The following is an 11,689-nucleotide window of genomic DNA, read 5'->3' as shown; positions in this document are numbered from 1 at the left end:
ATTCTCTCTCTCTCTCTCTCTCTCTCTCTCTCTCTCTCTCTCATCTTTCACCTATTCCCATCAATTTTCTCTCTGTACTTTCCTCTCTCCTCACTCATCCAAATCAACTTTCTCTCTCATCTCTCCTCTCACATTTCTTCTCGCATATCACTTTACCTTCACTCCATAAACAATATTATTTTATTTTATTTTTTGTTTTATTGTTTGTTAATTTATTTGACCATTGATTCATGACTTTCTTAGAACAAACTGTGACATCCCACATCGCCCAGGGGAGTGATCCTTAAATGTATATTTCAATCCTTACCTAGCACGAGGCCTTTTGGGAGCTCACTGGCTTTGGGTTCTGTAGGAACTCCGAAGTTAAGCGAGAAAGGGGCTAGAGCAATCCCATGATGGGTGACCCACTGGGAAGTTGCTCGTGAGTTCCCAAAAACAAAACCGTGAGGGCGTGGTCGGGGCCCAAAGCGGACAATATCGTGCTATGGTGGTGGAGCGGGCCCGGGAAGTGGTGCCGCCTGGGTCGGGATGTGACAATTTGGTATCAGAGCCTAACCTTGGTTGTGGTGTGCCGACGAGGACGTCGGGCCCCTAAGGGGGGTGGATTGTGACATCCCACATCGCTCAGGGGAGTGATCCTTAAATGTATATTCCAATCCTTACCTAGCACGAGGCCTTTTGGGAGCTCACTGGCTTCGGGTTCTGTAGGAACTCCGAAGTTAAGCGAGAAATGGGCTAGAGCAATCCCATGATGGGTGACCCACTGGGAAGTTGCTCGTGAGTTCCCAAATACAAAACCGTGAGGGCGTAGTCGGGGCCCAAAGCGGACAATATCGTGCTATGGTGGTGGAGCGGGCCCGGGAAGTGGTGCCACCCGGGCCGCCCAGGGGAGTGATCCTTAAATGTATATTCCAATCCTTACCTAGCACGAAGCCTTTTGGGAGCTCACTGGCTTCGAGTTCAGTAGGAACTCCGAAGTTAAGCGAGAAAAGGGCTAGAGCAATCCCATGATGGGTGACCCACTGGGAAGTTGCTCGTGAGTTCCCAAATACAAAACCGTGAGGGCGTAGTCGGGGCCCAAAGCAGACAATATCGTGCTATGGTGGTGGAGCGGGCCCGGGAAGTGGTGCCGCCCGAGCCGGGATGTGACACAAGCTATAATAATATTACAATACCAAAAATGAAGAAGATTTTCATTTTTTTATATTTAAAAACAGTGTTTATTTTAATTTTGAAATAGTGATTTTAATTTTAGTTTGAATAAATTTTTAAGTTTATGTCATGTCATATGTTCATTGATTATTTTTAGAACTAAACATTGATTATTTTTAGATTGAACACTGATTATTTTTAAAACTGAACAATGACTATTTCTTAAACTGAACACTAGTACTATCACTATTTTTTAAATTGAACACTGACTATTTCTTAAAATGAATATGGGTACTATCACTATTTCTTAAAGTGAATACTAGTACTATCACTATTTCGTAAACTTTAACACTGACTATTTTTTAATCTGAACACTGAATTTCTTTAACTGACACTGATTATTTCTAGAACTAAACACGGATACTATAACTATGTCTTAAACTGAACATTGATACCATCATCATTTTTTAAACTAAACACCGACTCTTTTTTAAATCCTCATTGTTTTTGCTTGGTTGCTTATTTACCTTAAATTTAATAAGAGATGAGATTTCAATTATCAATTAAAATCTAGACAAAGAAATTAATATTAATTACAAAAAAAATTAAGCAAATACTTTAACCAAAAATTTAAAAAAATATAGGCTAGCAAATTGTTTACATATGTAAATTTTTAAATCTAAAATAAGGATGTGGACAAAATCAAAAGGAGACTTTGATAATAATAATAATAATAATAATAATAATAATAAAAAAAAAAAAAAAAAACAATTAGATTTCAATCAATGACATATAAAAATTAGGAACGACAACCTAAGTTCTTAATAATTTATAAAAGCTCTATACTGCAAAAAATAAATAGAATCATTAATTCCACTAAACCCTGGGCCCGGGCTGATCTTACATATATGGAGTTTCCCAGAACAACACAAACAAACAGTCATATACATTGCATAACGAAGAAGAAGAAAAAAATGTTAAATCTCCTGAGTAAAACCTTGTCAAGCTTGTTGGAAGATTTTTCCTTCAAGTATTTAGTATTTTTGGCTATTTTCCTTATACTGATATACAGATGGTTCTCCAGATCCACAAACTCATCACCACCTTCTCCACCAAAGCTCCCTGTCATTGGAAACCTCCACCAACTAGGCCCGCACATTCATCGCTCACTGAACTCCTTAGCTCAACGTCATGGACCTCTCATGCTGCTCCATTTTGGAAGCGTGCCGGTCCTTGTGGTCTCTTCGGATGATGCTGCCTGCGAGATCATGAAAACCCATGATATCACATTCGCCAACAGACCCAAGAACATGTTCTTTAAGAAGGTTTGCTACAATTTCAAAGACGTGGCCACGGCACCTTATGGGGAGTATTGGAGGCAGGTAAAAAGTATATGTGTTTTAAATCTCTTAAGTAACAAAAGGGTTCGCTCTTTTCGTATTGTGAGAGAAGAAGAAACCGAATCTTTGATCACCAAGATAAGGCAGTCGTCAACATCAACATCATCAGTTGTGAATTTAAGCGAAATGCTTGAGACGCTTACTAATGATGTGGTGTGTAGAGTGGCACTGGGGGCGAAATACAGTGATCGCGGCGAACGTGGAAAGGTGTTTAAGGAACTTTCTTCGGAGTTGTCAATCTTGATGTCACGTATTCATATTGGAGACTATATTCCATGGCTTGCTTGGGTCAGCCGTCTCAATGGTTTGGACGCCAAGTTCGACAATCTGGCTAAACGGTTCGATGAATTTCTTGAAATGGTCGTTCAAGAGCATATAGGTGATGCTCTTATCAAGAACGAGGACCAAAAGGATCTTGTGGACATTTTGCTTTGCTTGCAGAAAGAAAGAGGGGATGATTCTCTTATTGATGGAGTTAGCATAAAGGCTATTATCTTGGTAATTATTTCTCACTCTCTCAATCTTTTGTTACATGCGTACATAGTTGTCTCCCTAAATGAGTTCCTAACTAAAATTTAGCTAAGAGGGGTTTAGAGAATTTCATTATCAATCACACTTACCAACATGTTCCTAGAATAGTGAAATTTCTAGGAGCTCATAAGGGCTCCTACCATTAATTACTATTTTTTTAATTGATCATAATATTATGACTCTCTAAAGTAAAGAGTAAAATGAAGTAGAATTTTATACGGAGCTACTAAAATAGCTTTTCAAATTTTTAGCTAAAATTTAAATAAAAAATAGAGAGCATGATTGGAGATGCTTTTAGAGTATTGTTATCTATTTTACTAGAATGACAATGTTTTAAAGGGCTGATGCAATAGTAAATTTGCCATGTGGTCATATCTTTGAGTATCTCTATGGAGATGTCAAATGTGAAACATCAAAAATGATATTTGATGGTTTATGTGACAATTTGATATTTTGACCAATTTTTTGCTCCACCCAATTGTTAAATAAAAATGTTATTCTATAAGTATTTTTTTCATCTCTTTGTGGGGTCCAACTATTAAGATAACCAATCAAATATTTAGAATACATAACACCATTTATTATGAATTGCATCACACCTATTACAAAATTATTGAATTAATTTGATAGCAGCTGTCAAATTTGACTCAACTCCACGTAAGCAATTGAAGGCTCTGTTGAAGAGAGTTTACTATTATTTTTTTTATATCGTTTTATGTCTAATGTGGCAATTTTGATATTCCCTTATTTGCTAGAAGTTAATAAGTTTTGGGTATATTAATATGAACAAATAGAATAGGGAGATGCCATTTCCACTTTATTCACGTTCCACTCTTTTAGAGTATCTTGCACTCATTTCTAATGTAAGATAACTCTTTTGGAATACTAGTAATTTAGGAAAGAGTGTAAAAAATAAGAACGGAGGAATGCAAAGTAATCTTTTTGAAGTGATAATGACAATTTTCATGAAATATACCACAAAGCTGATAATTCAAACTCAGCTATATATTAATTTTCATCAAATATCATATAAAGTCTTAACCACTGCCAAAATCATAAGTTTCACCCTATAGATGTGGTATGAAAATATGACAAACATAGTTTTATTGCTTCATCCTTTCGTATCTAAGAGGAAAGATTGTCCTCTTTGTATAAATACTTAATTGGATATTTTGAATGAAACTATATATATAAACATTTTACTCGAGAAAAGATGTAGTACTGTTGAATCACATAAGTAGCTAGGTGCTCAAATGTTAATTTAATCAAATTTTGTTCATTAACATTCTTGTAGGACATGTTTGCGGGTGGCACTGATACCTCATTCACACTCATAGAATGGACGATGTCTGAGCTTTTAAGACATCCAAAGATCATGGAAAAACTGCAGAATGAGGTAAGGGGAATTGTCGGCAACAAAACGGACATAATTACAGAGGGTGATTTGGTTGGGATGCACTACTTGAAAGCCGTGATCAAGGAAACTCTTCGCCTGCATCCTCCAGTACCATTACTACTTCCCAGGATGTCGTCTCAAGATGCAACGATAAACGGTTACAGCATTAAAGCCAACACACATGTTATTGTGAATGCCTGGCAGATTGGAAGAGATCCAAAGTCATACAACAACCCGGAAGAGTACGAACCAGAAAGGTTCTTGAATAGTACACTAGATTATAAAGGAAATGACTTCCACTACATTCCATTTGGAGCTGGCAGACGGGGCTGCCCAGGAATCCAGTTTGCCATGGCTGTCCAAGAGATTGCTTTGGCAAATTTAATGCACAAGTTTGATTGGGCACTGCCTAATGCTGCAAGAGGGGAGGACTTAGACATGACTGAGTCCACTGGAGCAAGCGTTCGTAGAGTATATCCTCTTAAAGTCGTTGCTATTCCATATTCGGGCTAATGTAGTATTGGAGAAACCAACACAATCATCTGTACTGGAATATTTCATATTTTATTTAACAATTTGCTAGAAATTTGGTTTAAGTTTCTGGTATATTTCATGTCTTGTGTGAATGTACATTAACACATATAAAGGAAAAGAGGACAGGTTACAACCAACCATCCTTAGACTAAACCCTAGAGGCCGGATAAAGCTCTACACTAATAAGGACTCCTTAATTAATTGGGAATTTTCATGAAAAACTCATGTTACTGTTTACTTTAATGAAAAACAATATTTTTACACCAAAAAGTCAATCCTAGTACTATTCACTTTACCCTTTATTTTGTCCTTATCATTAAAACTCAAAGTTTTTAAACCATTTTCATTAATTTTCCTTTAATTTAATGGATGACATCAAACAATTCTAAGAATTGATCTACACATTACTGGTCAGCAGCCAAAGTTGACAAAAAGGTGCCATGATGTTGACACAAAAAGTACCGAGCAGCCAAAGTTGACAAAGGGTGTCATGATTTCTGACTTCATATATGTCTAGGATTTGTAATTCCAATACTCCCCCTCAAACTGGATCGAGGAGAATAGTCGAGCTAACCTTGACTAGGAGATGCTGAAATTGTGCAGACGATAGAGCCTTAGTAAACACGTCTGCCAATTGATCATGACTGTGAGTGAAGATCGTTTGAATGAGTAGTGACTGAACTTGAGCCCTGATGAAGTGGCAGTCAACTTCAATATGCTTGGTCATTTCATGAAAAACTGGGTTGGCAGCAATGTGCATGGCTGCCTGATTATCATGCATAAGAGACATGGGAGCTATACTCGAGAACCCTAGATCAGACAAGAGACCTTTGAGCCAAATTAATTCATATGCAGTGGCAGCCATTGCTCGATACTCATCTTCAGCACTAAAGCGAGCAACTTGTTGTTTCTTGCTCTTCTAAGTGACAATGTTGCCTCCAACAAATGTGCAATAACTAGTGGTGGATTTTCTGTCAAGGGCACTGGCTACCGAGTCAGCATCAGTGTATGCATGAATCTCAGTGGATTGGTTGTTATGCATGAGGATGCCCTTAGTTATGGACCCTTTGAGATAACATAGGATCTTTTTAACAATATTGAGATGTTGTATTGTGGGTGCATGCATGAATTGACTGACCAAGCTGACAGCAAAAGTAATGTTTGGAAGAGTAATGGTAAGATAGATTAGCTAACCAACCAATCTTTGATAATATGTGACATTCTTGAGTGCTTCGCCATCTATGGTGAGCTTGAGTTTACTGTCAATTGGGGTGACGACTGGCTTGCAATCAGTGAACTCAGCTTCCTTGATGAGATCCATGACATATTTTCGTTGGTTTAAAAGTAAACCCCGTTGTGAGGTTGCCATTTCAATGCCAAGGAAATACTTCAACTTCCCAAGGTCCTTGATGGCAAAGGTTTAATGTAAGGAGGCTTTCAAGGCGTCATTTCAGATGCATTGCCACCTGTGATGATTAGATCATATACATAAATAAGGATAACCAACTTCCCATTGGATCCATTTCGTACAAATAAGGAAGAGTTAGCATTGCTTCTGAGAAAACCCTCATTTTCCAACACTAAACTAAGTTTGGCCAAGCTCTTGGTGATTATTTCAAACCATAGATTGCCTTGTGTAGTTTGCACACCATGCCATCTTTTGCTTGAGAGTAACCTGGGGGAATTTGCATGTATACTTCCTCCTGAAGCTCTCCATGAAGGAAAACATTTTTAACATCCATCTGGTATAACGATCAACCATAATTGACAACAACAGAGAGTAACACATGCACTGTGTTCATTTTTGCCACTAGGGCAAAAGTTTCTTTGTACTCAACCCTAAAGGTTTGAGTGAACCCACGAGCAATAAGCCTAGCTTTGTGTCTTTTTTTTTTAGCCATCAGTTTTGAGCTTAGTTTTGTAAATCCAACGACTCCAAACTACCTTCTTTCCTAGAGGTAATTGAACAACAATTTAAGTGAAATTCTCCTCCAAAGCTTGAAGTTCTTCAGACATGGCTTTCCTCCAGTAAAGGATAAGGTTGACTTCTTGAAGGGTAGTAGGTTCTACAAGATTTGAGACCTCAGTAAGGAATGCAACATGTGAATTTGAAAAACTATGATTACTTATTGCTTTAGAGATGGGATATCTAGAAGCATAAGTAACATAATCTACAAACTTGGTAGATGCCTTCTTTTCTCAAGTTGGGTTCCTCCTAACTTCTTGAAAAGGCTGATGAGTTGGGTTGATAGACCGTTAAGATTGTGGTTTCCAACATGACTTATTGTTTTTGATTGTTACTGCCTTGTAGAGAATCATCATCAGTTAAAGGCTCAGTGCACATAGGCAATGGAAACAAATCTCACAGAAGCTCCCCCCTCACATGAAGTAGGACCCATTTTTTTTGGAAAATAAAGTCTCTTCCTTAATCTTTTCCTTAAAGTGAACGTCTCTGGATACAACACACTTGTTAGTGACAGGATTAAAATATTTATATCCCTTTGGAGTAGAGGAGTATCCCACGAACACACATTTCACAGCCTTAGCATCCAATTTGTCACAATGTTGAGTTTGCACATGTACAAAACAAATGCAACTGAATACTTTCAAGTGTGACAGGTTTATAGGTTTGTCTTTAAGGGTTTCATATAGTGATCTGAAACCTACACCCCTTCACTGAATGCCAAGCCAATCTCCATTCAAATGGAATCAACTCGATCATTCAAGTCGGATAGCATTTATCAATGCCGACCTACATTAACCGCTTTCTTCTCTTATGATTTATCGAGTTACAGGAGAATCGAGTGACTTTATCTTAGATTATATAAGTCTAAGAGAGAGTCATTATAGATTTAACACTAACCCCATCAGGCAAGTGGAGTAGAATCAATCAAGTGGCATACCTTGAATCTAGCCTACAATCCTTTCTTTCTTATTTCAATTGATAGTTAGCCGGGTGTATCTTGTTCAAGAAAAAGCTCTTTCTTTTGGTGAATATCTGAATACCCGAAAGTTACAGCTAAAGATGAATGCCGAGAATCGTACACTGTACGAGCTTAAAATCGAAACCACAATGAGAGACATTCGATCCCAGAATTAGCTTTATCTCACCTCCAATGAGATGTGTTAAGCATATACTGACTTTTTGTCTTGATTTAAGGGTTAGCCCTACTAAATGGGGCGTAGCGTTGTGCTCAATGAAAGTGTTCCTTCCTTCTCGATGTGAAACTCTCGCCGATGGGACAAGATAAAGATTGCCTCTATGCTTCGCACCTCTTTCTTTAAGAAAGAGGGCAAGATCACTCCTAAAAGCAGCCGTGATCTTATATACAATACCACTAAATGAAACTTCCTTCCTGCTTAAGGCACTAGTTCTAATGGAAACCCTGATCCAGCGGGTAACCTAGCTTGTTTCCTAGATCCTCTATTTTATCATAAAGCCCGGGCTTTCCACATGAGCTAGGGGGCATGGCTAAAATCCTTGATCCGGTGGACGGAGTTGATCTTAAGCTTTCATGTATAGCCCTATCAATAAAGATAGATCTTTCCTCACCCAAAGACATGCCCTAATAAATTGGGGGAGATTGAATGAGCTATCCTTATGTAGATAGATCGATTAAAAGACCCCTGCTTATGATCGAGTATGTCGATAGAGTCATGCCTTGCATAAGTACTCTATTGGAGAAAAGGCAAATCCGTTCCCCCTATTCCTTCGTTCTCCTGCCGTATGGATGTCTGTTTTCCCTCCTAAGTCCCTTCAATGTTGTCGCATTGTTGACCTTTTCGGTATGGTCCTTCATTCAAGCCTTTTCCTTATGCACCGAAGGTTTCATGATTCGTGTTTATCTTTGAGTTCAATGTTTGCGAGCGTTAAAGCACCTAACCAACCATACCTACACCATGCACCCCTTACTAAAATCAAGCGGTAAACAACCTCATTTAGTAGGACATGAACCCAAACTGGTTGTTGAATAAAGGAAGACAAACCTGTTTTTAGTTGGCCTGCTTTGAGAAAGTTGTAAACATAAGGAATATACTCTATATACATATTCCAAAGGCTTATAGTTAGTAAGACAGGTGTCAATACCAAAACTTTTTAGGTATATTCATATATAACATGAGTTCACAAGTCTTCTTAAGTAGATCTCTATTCTTCCTCTCAGCTATCCCATTCTGTTGTGGGGTTCCCACACAACTTGTTTGATGAATAATTCCTTATGAACTTAATTATTGAGTCATGATATTGGACAAGAACTCAGTGCCATTGTCTGATCTCAATGTTTTAATAGTTGAGTGAAATTGTGTTACAACCAACTTATGAAAATCTTTAGAAAAATAGTTAGGACTTCACCTTTAGATTTCATGAGATAAAGAAAAGTAACTCGAGTGTAATCATCCACAAATATGACAAAATACTTGTAACCCTCTATTGATTCAAAAGTTGGACCCCATACATATTGTGTACCATTTCAAATGGTGTGCTAGACTTAGACATTGAAAAGCCAAAAGGTAGTCTAGCAAATTTGGAAAACTGACAGGTATCACATATAAAAGATGGGTGACAAAACATGGGAAATAGTTTTGACAAAACAAATTTGGATGGATGAGCTAGTTTTTTATGCCAAATTTGTTGATCCTGGGGTTTACTTGAATTTGCTTGAAGAGCTTTAGGTAGATGGGACTTCTTGCAAAAATAATACAGGCCATTTAGAAAGAAATCTTCACCAATCATCTTCTTGGTGATACAATCCTGAAATATCACATTAGTTGGTGAGTAAATGGCAATGCATTTTAAAGTAAGCGTGAGCTGCCCTATGGAAAGTAATTTAAAGGGGAAATATTGAACATATAGAACACTAGACTTAATGTTATTTGACATCTACCCATCACCGAGACACTTTTTCCATTTGCAAGTGACACTTGAGAGGGTTTTGAAAAAGGATGAAATCATGCAAGTTTGAGACTTTATTTGTCATGTGATTAGTGGCACCTGAGTCAATTATCCAACAATCAAGTTCAACACTAGTTTGGAATGCAGTGGAGAAAACATTAAGGATAGTTGAAGCTTCATCAAGAGGAACATGGTCATGGTCAGTAAGGAACCCAACAAACTGGCCAAGAAGTGCAGTGTAGTTCTCACTTTCAACCTTTGGAGTTGATGCAGCTTCTCCATGTCCTTTGCTTTGTAGATAAGCTGCAAATTCATTGATAAGGGACAAAGGGTTTGTAGTGAAGTCTAGTACGCCATGGTTGAGTGAGCTCGATACATGATTCGTAGTGTGTTGTGCTTTGTAGGGAGTCATCTATGATGTTTTGGAAGTGATCAACCTAATGTTCTTATTGAACTTAGGTTTCAATTCTGGATGTAGTTCCCAACACATTTCCTCCATATGCCCTGTAGCATTGCAATACTTGCACTTTAGGTGTGGATTATTCCCTATGTACACCTTGTTGTCAGTTTTTATGTAGTTCCAGCATACCCTCGAGCATCAAATATTTTGTGGCTTAACTCTCGGTTCATCACTCTTCTTCTTGCTTCTTCACTTTACCCAAGACCGCAGGACCCATCAAGCAGCACTAGGCCCCACGACCTGGACCATATTCCTCCTCTCAGCCCATTCAAGTAAGCCAAATGCAAAAAAAAATAAATAAATAAATAAAAAGGAAAGGCATGAGGCTCCATGGCCCAAGGTCAGCAACCCAGGGAGCCCAATCCATGTTAGCTCCCTTCTCTCCCTTTCAGCCCAAAGGCCTCGCGGCCTAATCCAATCAAAAGGGGGTCGGCGGCCCCGCGCTTCCTCTCACCTCTCCTACATGGGCCCAAGCCCAAGAGTCCAAGTGCAAGCCTAGGCACAATGGCCTAGACCATGGCGCCCCAACGCCTGAACCTAAGCCCAACTGTGGCTTCCCAACCACCTTTTCATGCCTTCTCGACCCCCGTTAAGCCAAATTTCAGGCCCCGAAGCCCCCAAAAATTACGAAGTCAAGGAAAAATTAATTTTTTCTACCTTGGAGCTGCGTGAAAACGAAGAAAGCAACGAAAGACGGTCTTTTGCATGGGCAAGTGTAGAAGATTACTAAGGGAGGGGGAACAAATATCCTCTAGCTCTCTTTCTTGTAGGGTAGAATAAATTACTCTTTAAAGTTGATTTAATAATCTATTTAAGGTAGACTTAAATAGACTTTAGAAGTAATTTATTTCCCTTTCCTATAAGGATCTAATTTCCAATTAAAGAGGGATTATACATCAAAACAGGAAACAATCCTATGTTTCCTAAAGCAAGAATATCTCTACACCTGCTGCCCTTTCCTGTGAGCAGCTCAACATGTGTGGAGACATTTGTGGAGCCAAAAATAATCAAGAAAAATATGGAGGCGACACGTGAATTTTTGGGTAAAATTACCCTAGAGACACACCGGAACTCCCACGCGCAAGCAGCTGACAATCACGACTCAATCAAGGTCAAAAATGATCAAAATAGGTATTTATTCAAAACCTATTTCATCGATCCTCATCAAATCCTCCCCACAAGGTAACCCTCAATTATTCATTCAAATTAGGATTAATTACCTTAATTAATTGATTAATTAATTTTCTAATTAAATTCCCAATTGATTGAAAGATATTATTTTCACATAATATCTTGCAATTAGAGCCAAAAACCACCATAAGTGG

General features: G+C 38.3%; 1 protein-coding gene across 1 annotated transcript; it reads left to right on the top strand.

Moving 5' to 3' along the window:
- The first annotated feature begins 2,111 nt into the window (after nt 1–2,111).
- Nucleotides 2,112–5,016, top strand: LOC137716578 (cytochrome P450 736A117-like). The gene is made up of 2 exons (XM_068456029.1): nt 2,112–3,050; nt 4,378–5,016. The coding sequence occupies exons 1-2, from the start codon at nt 2,127–2,129 to the stop codon at nt 4,990–4,992; spliced, it is 1,539 nt and encodes a 512-aa protein (XP_068312130.1). The 5' UTR covers nt 2,112–2,126; the 3' UTR covers nt 4,993–5,016.
- The last annotated feature ends 6,673 nt before the right edge of the window (nt 5,017–11,689 follow it).

This window comes from Pyrus communis, chromosome 14 (assembly GCF_963583255.1).
Source record: "Pyrus communis chromosome 14, drPyrComm1.1, whole genome shotgun sequence".
Taxonomy (NCBI): domain Eukaryota; kingdom Viridiplantae; phylum Streptophyta; class Magnoliopsida; order Rosales; family Rosaceae; genus Pyrus; species Pyrus communis.
The sequence above is the reverse complement of the archived record's forward strand: the minus strand, read 5'-3'. Positions and strand labels throughout refer to the sequence as shown.

What these genes read in the sequence shown, in the direction of transcription:
- LOC137716578 (XM_068456029.1), top strand. Translation starts at nt 2,127, where the DNA reads ATGTTAAATCTCCTGAGTAAAACCTTGTCAAGCTTGTTGGAAGATTTT. An exon ending in GCATAAAGGCTATTATCTTG is followed by an intron (nt 3,051 to 4,377) that starts GTAATTATTTCT and finishes ACATTCTTGTAG; the next exon opens with GACATGTTTGCGGGTGGCAC.